This window comes from Eutrigla gurnardus (genome assembly GCF_963514095.1).
Source record: "Eutrigla gurnardus genome assembly, chromosome: 8".
Lineage (NCBI taxonomy): Eukaryota > Metazoa > Chordata > Actinopteri > Perciformes > Triglidae > Eutrigla > Eutrigla gurnardus.
The window spans coordinates 14,682,779-14,706,462 of record NC_139922.1 but is presented as its reverse complement, the minus strand read 5'-3'; the positions used below and the strand labels follow the sequence as shown (position 1 = coordinate 14,706,462).

The following is a 23,684-nucleotide window of genomic DNA, read 5'->3' as shown; positions in this document are numbered from 1 at the left end:
ACCAATGTTTTGTAAACAGTGATTGGATGTGGTGTGGGGGAGGGGCTAAACACAGCAATAATATGAGCACATCTCATGATCCAAAGCAGGCTTATTAAATAGTCTTTGTTTAAAGATGTGCTTGCAGGTAGTTGCAGCGTTAGCCACGAGGCAGGACGCACCTGCGTTGTTAAAAGGTGCTCAGCTCAAACGGGGCAAAAGCACACATGCGCAGAAGCACAGGCACATGTGCACACAGCAGAGTAGCGCACAGCCTTAGCAAAGCTACCCCCCTCGAGTGTACTGATCCTAAAATTAAATAACACAAGGAATGCAATAATGGAACCACAGGGGTGTGAGGGGACTCGAGGGCCAAGAGAGACAGAGAGCCCGGGAGAAAGAGGTGTTATTACTGATCCAGCACAGACCGCAGTGGAGGAAGACCAGCTGATGACCGAGGCTGCCTTGTGCCACTTCCTGCTGGACCGGTCCCAGTGGAGTGGCGTAACAGGCAGTCAAGGCCTGGAGGCACACGGACACTTTGATTCTTCCACAACTTTCCTTCCTCTCTCCTCATCCACAAGCCCAACAAGTCTCCCTTCTTCTCACTGAAAAAGCAGTGGGAAATACCTGGCAAGCGATACCATCGGCTTTCTACAATAGGGCAGACCTACAGCTGACTGAGCTCCTAGGGGAGAACAGAGGCTCTTTGACAACACCCCCTCCTCCTCCTCCTCTCCTTTCCCTCTCGGCTAGCCCACGCTTTCTCATTTAGCAGTCGGCAGGTGGTTGGATTTCACTAAAAAGCCCTTTTTCCCAGAGTCTCTAGCGTGAGGAGAGCTGGGAGAGCAGAGAGGGCTTTTTAAAAATAGATCTGTTCAGTTTGCGACAGGCTACAGATTTACACTGCTATGTTTCGATGCAAGATGACTCCAAGGGCTTGTCCCTCACATTAGCTTGACTAGAAACAGCATTCTGATTGGCAGCTAGCCTTTATGGTGCAGAGGATGTGCTATGCTAATTGAGCTTCAGCCTACGGTGTGTGTCTTGGCTCTAGAATAACCGATCTAACACATACTAAACCACATTATACAGGCTTCTCAAGAGGATCTGCATTGAAAACAGCATTCAGTTGAATGCTGTGTTCTTATGAGCAGTAATTCACTTTACTGTGAATCCATTGCCTGCAAAGAGGCACTTAAGGTGCACAAAATGCAATTTCAAAGTACCTGGAGCAAACATTTCCAGACTCTCGAAGACTTTATCATCACATCTAAATTGTTACAGTAAAAGCAATAGTGAACAGAATTCATTTATACCAACAGCAAACAGTGCATACTAACATTTTTTTTATTTTACCAGCTGTTAATATTAACTTTGATTAAATTTGACTAATTTCCAGATTTTTAATTTTGATACAAAAATCTATTTTTCAAGAATAATATTTAAATTCAACGATATTCCTACACCATGAAAACTGAGTTATAATTAATAATGTTCCAAACTTTTAAGACTTTGTATGAATCTGGTAAAGGTTTGGTGTTTAAGAGCAAACTCAGCAGTCACTTTGTCAGCTAAGCCCCTACTGAAATTAGATTTTACTCTTGTTCAAACTTGTATTATTAAGTTTAAAATGTATAACTGAAGGGACTGAAGAAATTGTGTCATGTGATAATTGCCAGCAGTTGGTCCAGAGTTTGAAGAAGGGAGGAAGGGCTAGTTATCCAGCTCTACATGTGTGTGTCAGACCTGCTTCACAGCTTACCGTGTGTGCACATGACATATACACGCACACACACACACATATACACACTCCCCAGGGTTCTGTTGTGGCTGCGGCAAGAAGCGCCAGCTGTCCACATCAACAACTCCCCAAGCACTCATACACACAAGGTGTTTTTCAAAGACTAGCCTGCATCTCTCTCTGTATTATACACTGCACAAAACAAACCTATCACTTTCCGAGGAGAAATGATTGAATCTATCATTATCGTCCTGACTGTGGCAGCCATGTTGTGTGACATAAACCGAGGTAGAAGGGCAGAAGGAGTGAAAGGGGGGGGCAGGTGGTTTCCATTAGCTCTCTCCATTTTAAACAGAACAGCCAGCCAGTCAGTCAGTTAGGAAGGAAGGAGACATGCTATGGCAGCCAGCCGCCTGCAGCCCCAAGCAGAGTCCTGCTGCAGTGGAGAGAAGGGATGAGCAATGTGGATAGTGTTCTGTGTGAGTGTGTGTTGTAGGAGTGTGCTCAACAGAGATAGGCACCATGACTGTCAAATGCAAGCCTTGTGTATGTGTTAGGATGTGCACGTATGTGTGTTGGAGTACATTCGTGAGTGTGCAGAAATACTGGTAATCAGTGTACTGTATATGTGTGTGTGCTGACATTTTTTTTTTTTTGTGTCTCTTTGCTTCTCGGGTGTCTCCTATTGATCCCCCCCGTGGCAGTGTGTATAATCTCCAGAGAGAAGATCTATAATCTGGGGTAGGGGGTGGACGAGTGTAGAGAACAGGCTCTGGAGGTGTCTGGCCGGGGCCTAGGGAAGTGGCGAGAACTCAGCCACAGGGCATTGATCGATTTGGCATGTCTGTTTGCACTGAATCAGGCTGTTCACCCCCAGCAGCCGACCGTACCAATGGCCCGGGACAGAGGCCCCTGGCCATCACCACATACACACTCTCCCATCGTTTTTAAACAGCAGCAGAGCTACAGCTAGCTGCAGGCCCACCTATAGGCTGGCTGCACTTCCCTCATCCAATCGATGTGCAGTATGTCGCCTGAACCCATTTTCTAGGAATAGAAATAGTCTGCAGATTGGCTGCGTGTAGATGGTTTCAATGCTAGCTTACCTGTTATTTCTTATATGATGACATGGGACTGTATATTTCTATTCCAAAATCCTCTGTGACAAAAGCAATCGGAACAGTATTTGGCCTCACAATTTCTGTTCCTGCACTACTTACAGTAGTAGCACTACTTCTTCCCTCTCCCCATGTCTGGGGCGGTGCAAATCCCTCTCCAGGGGTGGTTAGTTTTACATATTGTGTGTCACTAGACGGCTATAAAGGGATTTAACATTTAGTAAAGCATAATCCATTGCAGGCTTTGTGCCTGCCTAAGCTGCACACATCAAATCTGATTGCAAGAAGGCTGCTACCAATGACCAAGCAGGAGGAGGAAAACACACACACACTCACACACACGCACACACACACACACAGCTTATCACTTGAACAATGAGCAGAGGAGACAGCAGGAGGTCAGTTGCTGAGATGGAGGATCTTCTACGTTGACAATAGGAGGTAAATTACAAACTAGTGCACTGGTGCTGGGGGCCACCCACTACCCCATCCGGGCTCATCCCTAATCTAAACCAATATAACAGCAGCAGTCTATGTGGTGGGAGCAGGTTGTGACACTCGCGACGCTCTAGACCTGTCAAATTAATTGAAGGAGACGACAGGAAACATAAATATTCCCCTTCAACCAGACATCGGCTGCGCTGTGTGCTCGGATGTGGAAATATAAATATTCGGCAGGGCTAATCCACTGAGACGGTCGACTTTGTTTATATGCCTTTTGAATGTTTCATTGATGTGACTGACTGCTTCCCCCAACCTCCCCCCTCTCCGCATGGTTAAATATGAGACAAAGCGCCGGTGCTCTCTCTATTAAACATGAAATGTGGTGCAAAAAATGCTTCAATGGAGTCCGTTGCAGGGAGTTAGAGAAACAGGAATGGAGAGTGAGCAACAACAAGACTTGGGTGACTGCTTGCTAGAGGACCTCGACTGATACTAGCGCAGAGATTATTTAGCCAACGAGATTACGCGGCTAGAACAAGTGTAGGGTGGGGAGGTCTGGCTGTTTCACTGCACCTACTTGAAGTTGTCCTCCTTAGTATTTGAGAAGAAAAAAGGAGGGCTGTAGATGCGTTTATTGGTAGGTAGTACGAGAAAAAAAAGAATGTAATTTCCTACATTCTCCTCACACACTAGTTGACCTCTTGCTAGCTGCTAGATAAACAAAAAGAGGAGGAAAAAAGATAAGAAACTAAAAAAAATGGCAGCAATGATTTAGTAGTAAGGTGACGTAGCTGGGAGCAGACCACATACACGACTAGCTAGCCTGGCATCCTTCCTACAGAGTGCCGACATTCCCCCCTCTAATACAACAGACTTCTAAACAGTAGGTGAATGAGAGGCCATGTTTACAGCTGCGGAAGGGGTCGGTTCCCTTTCTAGCCTCATGCATCAGACATGATAAAAACACTGTGCCACAGCTCAAACATCTCTCCAGGAAACTAGAGTACCTTTTGCCCCCAGAGGGGATAGCATACTTTGAGTGAGTCAGATGGTGTTGGGATGAAATCATTATCATGGCTGTCGTCACTATCACATCATCTAGTGAAGCACCACTTTGCTTTATTGACTTAGGCCAAGACAAAGCACAGAGTGGGTCAACTTGGAATTGATTGTATGACGTATTGGCCTCTAGCCTGAGGGACTACTTCTGCAGTGCTACTCTGGAGAAAATGCCATCCCTCAGCAGCGTATTGCAATAGAGATGACCAAGGAATTCATCGTTGACGAGTAAAAATGAGTCCTAATGAAAACAAAGGGGGATATAGCGATTGTGACGTTGATGTGCTTATAATTATCAGTAAACTCGGAAATTGATCAAAGGAGATTGACTCATGTTCACTGCAGTTGGTGACCATGCTGATGAGCACCGCCCACCTGCTGACACAATTAGATTAGCCACGACTAGGACTTACCTCCGGGTCTGTAAACAACATCGTCTTCTGTGATGAAGGACGTGATTTCTCCGTTCTCCATGCGCTCGTAGCGTGACTTCTTCTTAGGAGTCTTCTTCTTGCCCTTCTTGCCGGCCTCCTCGGCCGTGCCGTTTCCTCCACCTGTGCTGCCATTCTCGTTGTCCTCATCCTCACTGTGTTCGCTCTCTGCATAGTTCTTGGCCCCGCCCTCCAGCGTACAGCTGCGCCGGGGCCTGGAGCTCTCGCTCTCACGGTCAGCCCGGTCCATGTCCTGCCGTCGGGACTTACCAGACTCTCTCTTGTCCCGGTCCCTGTCTCTGTCCCTGTCCCGCTCTTTCTCCCTCTCCTTCTCTTTGTCGGCCGTCATGATCCGCCACGTGCCTTCCTCAGTCCTCTCACGGCTGGGCCTCCGTGAAAGGTAGACTGTGAGCCTGGGCTTCAGTCTTCTGAATTTACCAGTCAAATCCAGGGAAAATTTGGCCACACCAACAACCCCAGTGTTTCAGAAAAGCTGTGGACAAGAGGAGATAGACAATTAGCATAACTATATGTCAATAACCATTATCCCTACAGTAAAGATGCAATATTTTAAAGTAAAAATGGTTGTTTTTTGTGGTTGAGAAAAAGAGATTAGTTCCTGGAGATCAACCAGCTGTGTTGATTCTTCTCAAGCACAGTCATTGTTCAAACGCCCCTCCACAACCACATATACTCTGGAGAGCACTGAGTAGCTTTATCAAAGAAGAAAACATCCTAGCTTCCAGCTCCAACATATTTCCATTATTTCAGGAAGGAAGTAAAGCAGACTTATTATGGGGTAAAAGAGTGGGAAAAGGGAGCGGAAGAATGTAGTGCATGCACAGTATTTGTAACACAAGAAGCTTAAGGCGAGTCATAACTGAATAAGCATGAAGAGGTAGTGCTGCATTGAGGATGAGCCTGGCAGCCAATAGAATTCCACAGAGATAATGTGTCGAGGGGCTTTTTCAGCACAAGACACTGCTTGTCGTTTTGCAATGCCAAGGGAGAGACGCAGCATGAAACTCAATGACAGAGTTAACTGGCTAGCTTCTCTGCAGACCATCTGTGATGACACCAGGCTGAATTTTACTCATCTCTCTGGGTGTGTGTGTGTGTGTGTGTGTGTGTGTGTGTGTGTGTGTGTGTGTGTGTGTGTGTGTGTGGTTTAATGTGTATACTCTGGCTTACTGGACTGCACCCCGCCCCAGCCCTCTGCCCTGGCTGACAGTCACCACTGTGTTAATGTGAAGTGACAGCTCTGGAGGGAAGAACACAGCAAACCACTGGGTAAGGGGAGGAGAGAGGAGAGGGGCCAAACCAAGTCATTTCTCCATGCCCGGTCCACTGCCATTTACAGCGATCGGCGTTCACGCAAAAAAGGAACCCGACTACCACTTTCTCATGCCATGATGAAATCCTCCATAAACGGCGAAGTGGGCAAAAGCTGAAGCAGCACTACACTGCCCCTACACACTGCACCCACAAAGGAGGCTTCTCATTTACTGTGTTTACCCCTCCACCCCCGCCGCAACAAATTAACTAGAAATAGTAATCGCAGCCCCCAGAGGGATCGGACCAGGCAATCAGCACCAGCGTTACCATGGTGGTGATAGCAGGCTGGGAGAGAGAGAGAGAGTGTGTGAGAGACCGAGCCAGGTATAGAAGAATCAGCTCCGGGTGAAAACACGCCGGATGTCTGCAAGTGTACGTGCATTTATTGAGAAGGCTAGACTGAATGTGAGGTAAAGAATAGAAGGAAAGAGGAAGGTTGAGGAAAGGATGTTGGCAGGCACACACAGACACACACACACACACACACACAAAATGAAGCGTGTTTGACAACGGTGCTCCTCAGCAGCGGGTGCTGTCATCTTGTGAGCAGACACCAACTGACAGGGCAGCTGCTCTTGTCGTCGGCTTCAACACAAACACCCAGCCTGATTAAACCGCAGCCTCGTCACAGCCCCATTAATCACCTAATGATGAGTTACCACGGCGACCACTGGGCTGCCAGCATATACATACACAAGAGCGCATTAGTGCACACGCAGGGCGCCAGGGCCCGGGAGAGTTTTAACGTGCATGGAAGGACACACACACACGGATACAACTCTGTCGGTGTGCCAAAATACATACTGTGACCCCTCCCGTGTCCATATCCAGCAGCATGTCTCAGAGGTGTGAGGAACATAAAAACACTGATGAAGGTACCATTTGATAGCACAGCTCTAATCCTGGGAGCTGCCAGAATCTGTGTATGAGCTAAGCACCTCTTCTCTCCTCTAATCAGTAACATAAGCCTCTTCCACTGAGAGCAACGAGGACCCTGAACTGTTGCAAATGGAGAGCTGGCCTGTTCTCCTTTGATGTTGTGGGCCGCTTTAAGCTTTTATAAGTATCTTCACAATCTAGGTGCTATTAGTTTGCAACTGGATACACTTTACATAACATTCCAAAATCTGCACCTCAAATTACCTCTCTGATGTCAACATTGATGTGTTTATTTATAAACTTCCTCATACAGACATGTGGTCGCTCTTAATTGTGTTTTTACTTTTACTAGTCAATTATCAATACGCTTAATTTGTCAACGGCTGCCGTGAAAACGCAGATAAGTGAGCAACGTGAACCTGAACAAATTGAGTGAGTAAAACGGAGTGAGTCAGTGTGAAGTGAAGTAGTAACGCTGTGGCAATGAAAAGTCATAATGTATTGATGGTTGACAGGCGAGAAAAAGAGAAAGTGAGGCAGAGAGAGAAAGCGAGGGGGAAGGCTCTCCACCCACAACCAGGGAAACAAAGTGCTTAGTAGAAAGCAGCGCCGGCTGCCTGGCCGATGAATAACGCTGTGAGGGGGCAGGTGAGGCTTGGAGCTATTACACATCAATCACTGGGCCAGGACCCTTTGAAAGATACCAGCTGTCTTAATGGAAAAGAGAAGGAGGGGGCAGTGGCTGGAGAGGGGTTGAGGGGGTCCCAGCCAACATCACCTAATCCACCATTTACATTACTGCAATGGGAGTCAAGGACTGGCAGCCAGCGGGGCTCTGCTCAAATACATTTCTCTTTTTCCGAGGCTGTTTAAATGAGACCTCTGGCCTGAAAAACCACAGTTTGTGGCTCGATTAACACATCATCCCCCACAATGGCCACACAGCAGGTTTGTGTTACTAAACACGGCTCTGTTTTTATTCGTTCTCTCTCTCTCTTGGTGTCCCGAACAGCCTTTTAAAACGCAATGTTTTATTCATTCCAATCACTCCCACATTTACCCGAATCCATGCTCATCTCTATAGTTTTAATCAAAACCTGTCTATGGATACACATCCAAATTACCACGCTTTGCTTGAGTGCCTATACAGCTGTAGGTTTCTTTTTTCTTTATCTTGCCAAATTTTAATTGATTATCTTGGATTATAAATTTGCATTCTTTTACAGAAATAATAGAGAATCTAGACATTTTCAACATTTAAATGCAAAATAGAATCCAACAACAATGTGACCAGCACAGTGATGCACTCAGTTTTGGGGAAAGAGACTGAAAAAGTCATTCATGGCATATTCAATTGGAGAATTATGAAGTAGCAAAATGTGATTGGCAAGGATTTAGGGCCGGCTTTGGAAAGAGATTGAATGAAATACTCGCATGAATACAGATTAGAGGAGAACAATGTTAGCATGAATATACACAGGGTTATTAACAATGAGGGCAACTCAAATTGATCCGAATAAACCAGCCAGATCCTCAGCAGTGCACGGCTCCTAACTGTGGTGATGTTGAGCTGCAGCAGGTTTTCGTCAGCTCCAATCCATTACTCAGTACGATCTAATCTAAGCTGCCATCCAAGCCCCTTAGAAACAACAGCACAATGAGAGGCTCAGCTGGAGGCAAGGGGTAGGCCACTTCATAAGGGATTCGCCGTGGTCTCTGCACGGTGCCTGCTTTGTCTTACCTGGTGCTATCATGGCTTGCTTTATTCTCGGAGGCCCTCTCTGTTTTAGTTCACATTGCCAGGGCAAAGACACTTGTCTGCTCCACTTGTTTTTCAATTCACTGATGAGTAACCACATCTTTTTTTTCCCTCCCTCTGCTAAAGCTTTGCTCACAAAGCTCTATTTTTAGCCAGCATCCGGGGTTAGTTTAGTAGGTAAAAGCCATGCTCGAGAAAAGATAGCTTGGGGCTTTCCAACATTTAAACCTGCCTTGGAGACTCCCGTGGTAAAAGGCAAAGCACTGCTGCACTGCAAGAGCAGATTCTAATGCAGAATGACACTGTGTGCAACAACAAACTACCACCGTCTAAAAACATTAGAGAATTTACTAAATCTAACACAAATCTACAGGGCTAACAATGTAAGCTTCCTTCTTTGTGTAATATAAACTAATACCCCAGATCAACATCATCTCTGTCCGACAGTCCACAGGTACTTGCAACGACAGACATGAAGATCAGACTGTGTGCTCCACAGGGTCTAAGCCACTATTCCATCCAGGCAAAAACATCCCTGTTTGTGTGCTCTCTGCCAGAGCCCTGAGGGGGCTGCTCCACAACCCAAGATGTCCATTATCTACAGGCTCTGTGAGCAGGACTTCATTTTGCAGCTTAATACCAGCTACTTCAAGACACAGTCCCTCTCAGTCTGCCACGTCCGTCTGACTGGAGCAAAGCAGAAGACCATTTCAGCAGCTCTGACTGCTTCACCGGGTGTCATGTTTAAGACACGGACTCCTGGGGGAAATGCCAGGGTTGTCCATTGTCACCCTTCCCCTGTTAGTGAGGCACTATTGAGAAATGTAATTGTGAGCAGACCAGTAGAGGAGCTCTCCCAAAGTGTCATTGATAAGAGAAGCAGGCGAATGTAAAGTATGTGGCGGCATAGAGCGCTAACATGAATGTGGCTCTTAATTGAGTTTCCCCTATAGATTTGTGGGCAGCTTTGTGGCACGTGTGAATAAAATACCTGATTTGAAATGATTTCTAGTGTCTTTTTACCTCTAGAGAGGCACTGAGAATTCATTTTTTTTTTTGGTGAATTATGCTACTGTAATGGAAATTCACCCAAAAGGTAAAGCTGAGGTCAGGAGAGGTGTAAATACGCCCTGGGGACACATTCAAGCCTGACTTGCACAAAAACATACTCATATCATATATCTTCAAACATTTATCTCTGTAAAAAGAAGCAATGCTGAAGCAGGGGAGGATCAAGCATAAGTATATATACATACATACATACTGGGAAAGAAAAAAACGGAGTTTTTGTTATCAGTTAGAATGAGAGGATTCTTGAGATTTTAATATTTGCACTCAATCATGCAGCACTCATACTGATATTCTGCAATCAAACATCCGCACTCGTCTTCCGAGATCTGCCTATCAGCTTAACGATCGTATCCATCAGTTAAGCGCCAACTGGTAGTCTAAATGAGCGTGGGTGAGGAGGAAATGTATTCATATGGTTGCCCTACATCCTCCAGCTACTCTAATCACTATGCCACACAGAGTGACGCGCCAACACGGAGGAAAAACTAACATAAATAGATTAGAGTGACAGATAAGACAGCTCTGAGGTTTCAGACTGACAGCGCAGGCCGGCGGGGGCACTGAAGGGTGCACTGCAAGAAGAGTTCACCAAAACAAAGCCATTAGGTCAGTACACAAAATCATTTTTCCGCTTAAATTATTTAGCTGTGTGGTGGCAAACTCTGCCCGATCCTTGAGCAGATGGTCGGGGGAGGGCGATCCCCCCCCCATTCAACTCCTTATCCCGATCAAAAAACACCTCCACCTCTAGATACCACAGGATGGTATTACCCCTAATTAGGAAGGGCTATTATTTCATTTGCAAATGCCTCTCCTCTAATTACAAATCGCCACCCAACCATCACGATTGATGACTGCCGTTAATAAACAACAAAGAATTTTACGCATAACACCCCCCTCCTGCCCTTTTTTTTCCACTTTTTTTTTTCACTCTCCAATGCTTATTTAAGCATTCTCGCAACCAGAGCTATAACTGACGAGTCAATGTGTAACACTGTAAACAGACAGCGCCAGTGAACACTCTCCAGTTGTGTTTGTTCAAGGAAAAGGCCGGCTTTAGAAAGCAGCCAGTGGGGGAGGTGACTAGGAGAGAGGAATATTCAGCGCCCAGCTTGTCATCTACCATCTCAATCGTGCAGACCAGTGATCCTAGGCTGAGGGGAAGGCACCCTCTGCAGTGCGCATGGGAGAATATTATGAATCATGACTCGATGGGGCCTTCATGCAGCTAGCCATGCTATAGCCACAGTCGGGGACGTGTTGTAAATATTCCCTTATTCTGGATGCGTTTCCTCTCCCTCATCAAAAAGAGAGAGAGAAAAAAAAACAGCTAGGGGGGGAAGTGGCCAGGAGTGATGAAAACACTGCTGGAACAAGCAGGATCTGAGCTCAGAGCTCCCATATCCTCTGAGGACAGCTCATAAAACATGCAGTGGCTGGGACTGGGCCTCTTACAGCAGTGGCATTTTAGTGCACCCTGCCACAAACACGGGCCACACACACGCACACACACACACACTCAACACACGCACACACACACACAAAATAACAAACAGGTAGGCAACAAATACACGCAATTAATTACCAAGTCCGCGTGAGTCAGGCCAACATCGTTTATTACCTGGACCAAGCAAATCTTAGGCGTTAACCTAAAAAAAATACACACCAGCTACAGAAGGTAACTATGTTCAAAAGGTAACAAAAACACTAGCAGCAGGGGCCTAGCAACAATGGGGCTTTTTGGAAAATATGAGAAAGGAGGCTGGATATTACGCAGTGTACTGTAGTGATCCACAGATTAACTCTGCCTGTTCATGTGTGAAATGGAGACTTGATCCCTGACTGATAGTGTGCTATGCCTCAAGCAAACACAAGCTGCATATTTCTCATCTTTCCAAAACACCTAGCAACTGCAATATATTGGATTACTCATTGCATCCTTCACTGTGCAACAACAATGACACATTAGAAATACCGCCCGACACTGGAGTGCCTCGGTAGCCGAGAGGTTACAGCACATGCTTTGGGACCGTTGCTGCATGTCTCAGCCCTCTCTCTGCCCCTCTCATTTCTACACTGTCACTTAATGGTGAAAATGCCCTCCCCCCCCAAAAAAAACCTTAAAAAATATGTCTGACACAACATAGTTCAGGCGGACTATAGGCCTGTTGTCTTTTTTAAACCGAAGGTGAACGCAGCTGGCTGTGGCGGCTGAGTTGCTGTGAATAAGCCTCAGATATTCTTGGAATGTTAATGTTAGGCTTTGGCCATGGCAGTCTAACCGACTTCTCCTCTCATCACTGGGCCATTATGATTAACGACAATGAAAATACAACTTAGGCCTGCCTGTGCCAATAACACGCTCTTTTAAAATACAGAGAACATCGACTTAATGATTTGCTTTCTTAATAAAATTGAAAAAAAACGACAATAAAAGCAGCAGACTGTTTGTACTGCACTGAACTACCACAACATTATAACACAGAATTGTTGTCATCCTACGCACGAGTACACTATATACTGTACTCATGCATAGGAGATCAGCCTCTGCCATCGCAGTCACTTAGTGGAAATCTAGGAGGACACCTTCGTGGAGCTCCAGTCTTGTTAAAATAGCTTCTCACTGCATCTGCAAGCTTATAAAAAGCCACTGAGAGCATTTTTTCCCTACAGTACAGCATTCATCTAAGTGTGTATACACGCGTGTCAATCTAAAAATGTGTAGGCCATTGACACGCACACTTGTATGTAAACAAAACAAAAAAAATCGTCTGCTGAGCAGACAGTATTTGCAGTCCAGTTCGGACTGTGTGCTCCACCAATAAATGGCTGGAGTGTAATCTGCCTTGACCTTCTATCTTTCTTTCAGGAGCTCCTTACATATATTGCTGTCTCTCCTCATATATCACTCGGGCAAATGGCACCCTTCACCCTGCTCCCCGCTGTCCCCTCCTTAAAAGGCTGAGGGGACATCTTTGCCCGGTGTACTCAACTGACAGCACTGGCAGCTTCCTCGCTAAGCACAAGGGGAGGGGGAACAAGGCTCGTCGAGGGGAAATGCTGCAATGAATAATTATGTTTCATAACATGCCCCATCCCCCCTCCTTTATTAGCATCAAACAATAATTAATGGGGAACAAGGGGCACTGAGGAGTCTGCTTTTCGCTTTCCAGAACAAGAGGGTCAATATGCCCTTCAACCCTTTTCTCTCTGCTCACCGTCAGCGGAGACACCTCATCCCTCTAAAAACATGCTCTTAGCTTATTTATGATGCCAGTTGCTCTGCTGGAGAAAATGCAGCATTCCTGCTACGCTCAGCAAAACTGGCCGGATCGCTTTACGCAGCAGTCCACTACTTCCATCTCCACACCTCTTCTCAGCAGGCCAACTCAACAATTCAATAATGAATATGAAATGCCTCCTAATTGATGTCTATGGGAGTTGGAGCATCTGAAAATACAGGGCTATTGGACATGTGCTTGACTTGATTAAGTTTTTGTTTCATGTATTAAAAAAAAGAAGGGAAAAAAATCGCCAATCAGCAGTAGCAAAGCCAGTCCTGATCGAATTAACTTTGCACTAAGAGCTCCATTGATCTTGGCACTCATCTGTGCAGATGAGACCCGGAAAGGCAGCTGGTAATCCAATAGCAGGGATGGGAAGTGCTTCAAGGACTCTGCTGTGTTTATCCACCTATTTCCTACACAAAGAGGCAAGATGTTAGTGTACACCACTCACTGGTCTGATTGGAAGCCACGGGGCCTTGGGAGCTACAGTGAAACGAATAAGAGCCGCAGTGTGACCGAAAGCACGGTACTTGAAAGCTGAAAGTAATTTATTTCGCCATAGCTATCATGTAATGAGTAAACAGGATGAATCAAGCGGAGATCAGTGTTTAAATGAGGTGTGCGGTAACATTCAAATCCTAATGCGGGCTTCACAACCCGAGCCAAAATTCTAAAAGCGAGGCTGACATCAATTCAAAGGTCCTATTCACTCGAACGTGAAAAGGTAAGTTTAGGAGAATAAATGTAGAGAAAGCTTTCTTTACACCGTGATAACTTCATTGCAGGGAGCATTTATTCAAGCCATCGCAATCAATTTTGCATGACGTGAATGACTTCAAACAAGAACCCAGAGGGCAGGGAGCATGTGAAGTGAAACAGAGCAACACTAAGGGAGCAAAAAGGGCCAAATCATACAGCGGTTTCGCTTGTAGAAATAGTTCAGGTGAAGTGCGCCGCTATAGAAACGCAGTTGTGCTTTAGCGCCGTTTCTCGCGCACGCAGCCGTAATCCATCAAGGATTCATGAGTGAATGCTCAATAACAAACTGAGTGCATTTCTCCCCTTCGTATCGCTGCAGTGAGAAAAAAAGAGTGAGAACTCTTCAGCAACCCACAGACACCACCGCAAACACACACTACTCTCATACCACGCTAATAACCTTGGGCTGTCTACCAATGCCATGACTTTATGGAACAGTATGGGCTCTAAATAGAAGCTCCATTTCTCACCAGCAGTCAGTAACGGCTCTATTTCAGCCACCCTGTCATTAAATATTTATCTTAGCAGAGTTGCCGATCATACCAAGGTGATAACCATTTAAAAATCTAAATCCGGGGCTTTTGTCCGACACACACACACAGACAAAAACACACACACACACAGCTCACCCACCGCCACAACAAAGACCCTATTTTTAAAAAAGGATTATCTACAAGTGTTCCTTTAATCAGCACATGGCAGGACTGTAGATATCCCTCAACAACCGTCTCAGAGGAATACCTTTCTCTGAAGCCCTATCCGGCAGAGGATCTCCGACCGACAGCAGACTGACTGAGTGGGAGTGAGTGTGTTTGAGGATGAAAAGATGTGCTGCTACCTTGTTATGATGTCCTCTCCAACAACCTCAGAACAAAGGCCTCCATTTTGAAGTGGAGTTATAATGGCACGTTGCTCTTAAGGTCCTCTGCTGCTGTGTGTCCTATTGCTTTCTATCCTCTTTGTTAAGCCAGTGTTTTGTTATGCTAGTGAGATAAGCCACTGTTGTGGGTGGCTAGGTGTGCTACAGCAACCAGTGTACTGCTTGAGTGCCAAAGCCGACGGTCTGTGGGAGGGATTGTGGGCGTTATAGATCACTAGGAGACAGATGTCCAGTCTTGCCCCAATGCCGATTCAAACTCTAACCCTAAAAAACCGTGTGTTTGCAAACTGCTTCCTGGTGATCTCTATCGACCAACAGAGTCAGCTTTCTTTATCATGGTGAGCTTTCTATTTTGCTGGCACGGGGCAGAACGGTTTTGTTATTTATGAAACATAAGAGGTGGAAGTGTACTCTGCTGCAGCCTGATAAACATTACACGCTGTCTTGTGCAGGCAAACAAGCAACCTGATTCGGAGAAAATGAAACCAGGCTCGAACTAACAGAAAAGGGGGATTTGAGAAATGAAAAAAAAAAGCATTAAATGAATATTGTGAACGCCTCTGGAGAACAGATGACTGGCAGGACATTAGCGAGACACAGCATCATTGTCTACCATGAACACATTGAGATTCTCCGCTGCACTAAAAAAAAAAAAGAAAAAAAAGTGTCATGCTCCAATAAGCAGAATCAAACTCTTTGAGCATCTGTTGTCTTTAATTCTCCCCCCCTTCTTTGTTTTACGGTGCGCCGTCACAGTTAATGATCTCCCGAAGATCTCCATTTTCCTACATATAATTTACATGTTTGAAATGCTTAATTAAGCAACCGTTGCTGCCAAGTCGAATCCGGTGGAATTCTCACTCAAAAAGCAAGGTTGATCAAGATAAAACGGACAAGGTATCAGCATATTGCCTCTCGGTTTCTTCTGTTTACATATCTGGATTGTGCAGTCATCCCTTCCAGAGAGAATCACTGCCAGCAAAAACAATTACACCCCCCACCCCCACCCGAGCACAAGCCTCTCACTGACTGCCTCTCCTCAACTTGACAATCAAGCCCATTAGATCTTTCTGTGAGTTAAAGCTAGTTAACTAAAAGCACTGACACACATCAAGAATAGTCATTAGCCTGTCTTTTTAGCATAAAAAACAGGAATGATTTGCCGGTTCAGGGAGATCATCTCCCTACATGCAGCCTGGGGCAGCCCTTACTGTCTACCTCATTATTTTTTGGAAGAACAAGGCCACTGATGAATCCTGTTGGGTTAAATGTAAGGTGCACTCGTTATGACCTGGCTCACACACACAGCGGCAGACTGCTTTAAGCTGCTCTTCTTTCAGACAAAAGAAAATGGAGTCACTCGCCAACACTGTAAATATGAGGATAAATCTCACTCAACTTAGCTGTAAAATCAAAGTGGGATTGTTGGAGTACATCCCTCCCACGCAGCTGCACATTCTGCAGTGAGAAAAGCTGTCAAACGTTGGCTTTTTGTGGATACTAGCTGAGCTGACAAGTGCCAATGATACAACGCGAGTGATAAAGACATTCATTCCTGCTTAGAGAGAGAGAGGTTTTCCAGATGTGATGGTCCGCAACGCTCCAGTGCTTCATTACTGGATAGAAAGAGGGCTGTTGCTGTGTTTTCCCATTTACGTTGCCAGGGTGACAAATGAAAAGCAGAATCACCCACACAACTAATCAAATGAGTGAGTGACAACAAGTCAATATTTTCTCATTGTGTGGACAAGCAATATATCTGCGCAGTAACTGGCTGCGTTTCAAGGCTTAGGCAATGCTTAGACTCACAGCATTATACGGATAATGTGCCAATAATCTGACTCGTGCGGCTGTTAAGACCAGTGCCAATAAAGGCGTGGTATCATAAGAAAACCTTGAGCTAGTTTGGGGTGAAATGACCAACTGGCCAGACATCGTCTAGACTCTGTGCTTCAAAGAAAAAAATACTATGTGTAAGGGCTACACGCCAACGAAGACAACACTGTGATTGGACATTGATCTGTCGAGGACTAAGGATAAATAACTCATCCTCACAGCAGCCACGAAGAGAGCAGCATGTAAACGCACCGTCTGTACTGAGATGTTTGAGAAAATGGGAAAATTAATTCATTAATTAAGTAGTTTGTGCTCAGAGAATTCAGATTGTTTCGATTTTGCTCAGATTCCTTGGGGCTCATTTGTCATTTTTTAAAAGACATCTTATTAAAAAACAGACAATAATCTCGGTTTTGATTACATCCTTGACAAAAAAAAAAAAAAACCTCCCATAACACAAAATGGAGTAAACATCGTCTCTACAAGCCTGGTTAAACACAAGCAAGATCAATGGGTAAATTTATCAGCAAATATTACCATTCGCTGCCTGGCAAGCAATCATTAAGGAATGGCACTGATGCATTATTCATTGGCTAATGTATAATTCAGACTTAACAGCAGATTCTATGCATAAATAAAGCTGTGATACATTTAAACACATTAAATGTTTACTTGCTAAAATAGGATGTGAATGCGCGGCATGAGTGCTTCCCTGCTGCTGTCACTTGATTTTTCCGCGACCATTGCTGAGGATGCAGAGACGTAAGACGGATGCTGGAATATAGACTCTGACAGCCCACTCATCATAACGCAGACACTTTATGGACACATGCTGCTGATACCCAATAGATGGTGAGGGGGGAAATAAGCTCTTCATGTGTAGGTGATCACTAAATTCCCACAGAGCCTGTTTCTTCGCCGTACTGAGTTAATGAAAACCAGGACTGATCGGCATTACCACACATTACACGTTAAGATTTATATACTGTCGCTTTATCTTCCTCGGGACATTGGCACATGTGCTTAAACATCACAGTGGGATCGCGAGGATGTTCTTGTGCGAGTGTCAGAACTGGTGTCAGAGGGACAGTCAACAGGGAGGATGAGGAGGCAGCGAGGACACATGGGCTCCATCTGACTATGTTCAGAGCAGGCGGCCCTGTGGGGACCGCCATTCCACTTTACCATGCACTGAATTAACAAGGCCAGATGTCCTCCCACTTAACATGTGTGAAAGTGCCCTCCGATGGGCTCAGCTGCTTTAAGGATGTACGGACAGAGTACGGGAAAAAGGAGACGGCTAATCTCCATTTCCCCCCCAATTTCTCACTCACCGCTCGCTTCCACGGGTTTGTGTTCATTAAATATAACCTGCACCTTCTTCTGTGCACACAACAAATGAGATGGAATTTTCTATGAACAATCAAAGCACCTCCCCAGATCATCACTCTCCATTTCAGTAGTCACCCACCAGAGAGTACTGCCCCCATATTAGCAGCGCTACAACTGTTTCATGTATACTTTGTCAATCAGTGGCTAATGTATTATAAATGTGTCACTGGCAAACCACTGTCTGCGAGGACAAAGGTCAGGAAGTGGCTTTTTCCATTTAGAAATTAAACCCATGTAAAGAATCAACACCTGGAGAGATTTATCGCCACTCCTCAGAACCATGAGTGTGCTTCTCTGTAGGGGGATGGAAATGATAACAACAATGGTATGGGGGCCGTGACTTCTCATTGATTTCCCGCCCGGCTTTATGACAAGGTGGCTCTTGCATTTCTATATTGTTGAGGTCAAAACTGAGAGGGTAACTATGTGGTGTAGTTTTTGCGTGGCTCAGATTAATGCAGTTAAGCCACATTCTCACAGCCAAAAAGGCAAGGTTTGTAATTTACCTACGTTTATGTGATCAGCATCTTACACACGGTTTGTTTTCAGTGGGTCAAACATCACATCTGTTTTCTTTTACGTGGCTTATTATAATAACAATTGGGTCATTTCTGTGTAATTACAATGGGATACAGTTGAGTCATCCAGACTATTACCCCGATGGAAAAGATAGCAAGACCCCAGCAGACGTACTCGTTAGAAAGACGATTAAAAGGCCCGCCGACATAGCATCAATTATAATTTCTCTGATTCTTTATGCATTACATCATGCCATTAAAAACAAACATACAACCTCGAGTGTTTTTTTTTTCTACTCGCCTGCCATCATCCTGACACAAGGAGGAAAAAAAACTGGGCAGACACAGCGTGGTGCAATCCCAGCAAGGGCCATCATGCGAGCAGATTAAATAACGTTTTTCCAATGCCCTGTCAAACATTCAGCTGCCTCCGAGCAGCCAGACAGCCGTTACAGCCTCACTCTATGAAGCATCTCCCTCTCTGTATGATCGGAAACGGCCTCTTTGATGCGGATATCGCCCCTCAGATTCCTCAGAGGTGACACTCGTACATGTGCCTGTATGTGAGCTGAATGTTTACTAGCTCTCTGTACCTTGTCAGCGGCGAGACTTTGTGTTTATGAAAGAGGGGGGGGGGGGGGGTGACTCACACCGCTACTATGATTCCCCCGGTTTACATGAATCAACAATGCAGACTGCGGACTCAGACCCGGATCAAATTGCACATCAGATTTAATTTCCTACAAACACTGGTAGGAAGCGCTGCAAATAGAGATGATGTGAAATGATAGCGACAGCGGTATGGTAGTGTGCGTGATTAAGATTAAGACTGCTTTATTCTCATCCGATAGCAGTCTTGCGATGCAACCCACAGTGCTCTCTTCCCGTACGAATCCCACACTGCAGAACAACTCGGCCTCTTGTGTACAACTCCATTAAGATGTCTGACCACTTCCTCTTTCATATACTCTAAAAGTAGTGAAACTAAATGGATATTCTAACCTCTGGGGAAGTGATGTGTTCAGAAAGACGAGCCGTTTTCACACATGATAGTGTACATTATTCGCATAGCTCAAATGGTTCCAGTCACACTGCTGGTTATCATTTCACACCATTCAGTGACTAAACTAATACAGAATACAGATAAAACATGTATGTAATAAAAAGCTCAATACAAATCAACCAGAATAAGCTTGTAAACAATATGACTGTAACGCTCAAACGTCATCTTGTTTCAGTCGATATTTGTGGCGCAAATACACTCATATGACAAGTTACATCAACTGTAAAATCATGAATAAAAAGGGAAGCAAAGCATGCAGTCAGTGAAGTCTTTACACTCCCCCTGTTAATGATATCTAAATCAAAGAGCACTGCCTTTTAAGGTTAGAGAGCACCAGCTGGCAGTCCAGCATCACTACCGGAACAAACACAAGCACTGTTAACTTTTACGGTATTATTGCACCTCATAACTTAGAAAAAATATCTCACATTCACATGACATTTTAAAACCAAATGAGCCTCATGTTCACACCATTTGTAGGCGGAGCAAATTTTCTTTACGTTCCAACAATCATCCGTTATCCGAGGTGCTTGTGCCATACATTAGCCCAAGTCGTGTTGCCCCACTCAAGTGGATTAATCACATCTGAATCATTAAGCTAGAGGTCACTTCTCAACTAGCATGGGGGGGGGGGGGGATGCCACAGGAAGCGAGGCACAGCCAGATTAGCTCCTCGCAATTAGCATGGCAACATCTGAGTCCATGTAATAGCTCAGTGAAAAATGCAGCAGCAGGGGGAGGATTTCAGGAAGGGATTGTTTTTATACAGAGGAGATTGAAAGCAATCACTACTTCCCCCCTTTCCTCGATTTGTATCTTGTTTCGGGGCTGAAGCTTTCTTTGTGCTTATGTGGCCACATACTCGGCTTCTGACTTGAGTCACATGAAGTCTTACTATGACCAATTTTACAGTGATTAAAGTAAACAAGCCCTCCACCCCCTTCTACTATAACTGGAAAACATTAGATAAGCTGCCTTTCAGACAAATAACTGTAGTCTGCTTTCAAATCCTAAGCTCCCCCCTCCTAAACACACACACACACACACACTTCACCAGCCCCCCTTGCTCTCTTCAACAACAGGCACAGATCTGCCCCCTCCCACAGTGAGCGCTGCATGTGCTTGGGCCAGAGTTCATAGCCTCTGGGGTGCTTTGAAGGGGGGGAGTGAAGTTAATTTGGTGGTCCTTCAACAGTTTGCTGGTTCAGCCGGTATCACACACACACACACACACACACACACACACACACACACACACACACACACACACACACACACACACACACACACACACACACACACACAGCCCTCTACCATTTTTTTGAAACACTCAACTTCTTTCCATTATTACGGTCCAATAATCAATTTATGACATGAGCAAGGCTGTAAATCCAACAGCCAATCCTTTTAATGTGAAACTTTGGGGAAATCCCACTCGTCAAAATGTATGTGCCACTGACTCATTAGGATCCATTTTTGAAAAAGACAAAAAAATCCCTGTCAAAATGGAACTTGCTTTCCTCGAAGTTGATTGATTGCTCGAATGCATTACTTAATTTTTTAATTTACATCTGTGATGCGTGCCACTTGATTCCTCTGACTTTAAAACAATTAGCTGCTGAGGCTGTGTTACAGGCTGGCCAGGTCATGGAGGGTGCCTCGGGGTCTGCTACACAGTGCAGAGAGCGAAGGAGCCAAGTTTTACAACAATGCGGCCAACTTTCAGCACTCAAAAACATTCGACTCGAGGTCAAACACGCTTCCTACTCCGAGTATCAACACCACCAGAGCACTTTCAGCTCATAGTCGAGGTGCCACTCGGCTTTATGTCCCCAAAAATCCCGTTTCTTTATCACCCACACATTGCTGTCCCTGTATGCGCCCCCTCCCTCCTCCTTCTCCTCCTCCAACCACAACCGTCCTGCAATCTTTTTTTGTATTCAACTACTCACCCGCCAGTCTGGTGATTCTCGGAGTCCCGGCGACTGCTGCAAACAAGTTCAAAACGCGAGCCTTGCCCGAGATGGCCCGCCGAATTTCAGCCAGCTGGGTCAAATCCAAGAACCAGGACGAACCGAGGCGGACACTTTTTTTTTTGTATCCCCCCGTGTGCTTTTTTTCCTCGCTCTCGTTTAAACCCACTGCCCGCACGGAGGGGCTCGCGCGAGCACTTGCTTCAACAAAAGACGGTTTCACTTTACTGATTTACTGTTCGCGTCCGAAATCGCCGCGCTAAGGCACTATCAGACCGGCTCGCCCCCCCTCCTCGGAAGAAGCTGCTATTCCCTTTGGCCGCGTTGTTGTCGCCGTCGATGATAAGTGTCCACATGAAAAGTAACACAGCGCTGTTAGTTGTTTCGAGGGTTAGGAAACCAGCGAGTTCGCCGTTTACAGGCTCCGCTTCCTTTTTCCACACACACACATGCGCGCGCACACGCTCGCGCTCTCTTCCCCCTCCTCTCTTCTCTTTCCTATGCACACACACATACACTCCACGCTCTTCCTATCGCTCCCTCCGTCTCTGTACACCCCCCCTTCTCCTCCTCCTCCTCCTCCTCCTCCTCCTCCTCTTCAGCTGTTCAACAGACGCATCCACATGGCTGACCTAGTCTTTCTTTATCCAGACACTAGTGAAGGAGAATTACCCCGACCACACTCAAAAAAAAGAGAAAGAAAAAAAAAACTACGAGCGAAACAAAAACATGGACTGGATTCCAACAATCGTCAGGGACAAAAGGGTGGTGGTGGTGGTGGGGGGGGGGGGGGGGGGACGCCAATGGGGCTGTTGATTGATGGCGACCCCGTCGGGAAACGCCGCGCGCACCCCGCGTGTGCGCGTGTGGAAGCGAGATGCACGGCAGCCAAAGTGGCCCGACCTACTACCATCATCAACCGATCAATGATAACGCTTATGGGAATGTGACTGAAACACTAAAGCGAGACAATGAAAAGCCCTGAAAGCTACTAGTAGTAGTAGTAGTAGTGCCTTGTTAATAATGGCTTAATAGCACAGTGCATGTTTCTCTGTGTGTATGCCACACACACACACACACACACCAATTATACGTTTTAACGGTTAATACATAAATAAATGCAGTATGCTCTTTAACGGTGATATATATCTGAAAACATTCACGCATTCTGCGGGAAAACACAAAAGAGAAGCGACTGAATTGGTGCTGCGGCTTGCGGACCTCATTTGCATTTTGGGGATAATGAATTAATTAGTCAACCCACCCATTTAAAAAAAAAAAGCCAGAAACAAGCGGGGATGATAGTGTGAATAGTCCATTAGCAATATTTTTCTTTTGGGGGGGGGGGGGGGGGGGGGGGTCTGATTTTAATAGCTGGCCTGCACACCACAGCAAACGTGATCCTGGATTATTTTCCAAGGTCTCTGCACTCGTTTTGTGGTAGAAAATATACATTACAGTTTGTTTCCTCCTTAATCTGGCTGCTACCGATGAAAAGGAATCTGACCTCACACAAAAGGAGCGTGTAAACAAAGACGGGCTGCATTAAGCTGTAAATTAATGGGATGATTTTCATTTCACTTGACACGTTTTCAGTCTTAAACATTATATTGGATCACTGTCAAAAATCCAATTAACTAAAGTAAATAGTTTGAGCGTTGGGCTCCTTCTGCACTGGAGCCAAACACGGGCAGCAGGAGAGACATGCAGTAAGGATCAATAGCAATTGAGTTGAGGGTGGTGAGCAGGGGGTCTTTCATTGTGCTACAAGCCATGTTGGTCGTCTTCATTTCAATAGCAGAGGAGGGGGTGGATGGGGGGGGGGTTTGGGGGTGAAACCTTGCTGGTGAAACCTTTTTCCAGCTCCTGAGGCAACAGTCCTGAGAAGTCGTACTCCCCCTCTACATAGTAACCCAACACGACAGCAGCCACGGCTCCTCCCTTATCACAGTATGTATACATTTCACAAGGTCAATGTTTATGATATTTACACAGACCTTTTCCCGAGTTACACAAACACCCAGAGGATCTAGGAGGAGTTTGAGGAAATGAGACATCTCCCTCGATTTCTGACGCTTCAATCAAAGCGTAAAACAAGGTAAACTGCAATATTTTGTTCTCCAAAAACATTACTCTACCGGGCGTCACACGAGATAG

The 23,684-nt window shown here is 45.5% G+C and overlaps 2 protein-coding genes across 2 annotated transcripts in view; one reads left to right on the top strand and one right to left on the bottom strand.

Moving 5' to 3' along the window:
- atp5pb (ATP synthase peripheral stalk-membrane subunit b) overlaps positions 1–23,684 on the top strand; it is a 339,131-nt gene that overhangs the window by 159,055 nt on the left and 156,392 nt on the right. The window lies entirely within an intron of this gene.
- The window catches only part of rerea (arginine-glutamic acid dipeptide (RE) repeats a), a 119,601-nt gene that overhangs the window by 65,078 nt on the left and 30,839 nt on the right, over positions 1–23,684 (bottom strand). The window contains exon 3 of the mRNA XM_084016001.1: positions 4,758–5,268. Coding sequence (XP_083872127.1) covers positions 4,758–5,124 — 367 coding nt within the window. The 5' untranslated portion in view covers positions 5,125–5,268. The remainder of the gene's footprint in view (positions 1–4,757; positions 5,269–23,684) is intronic.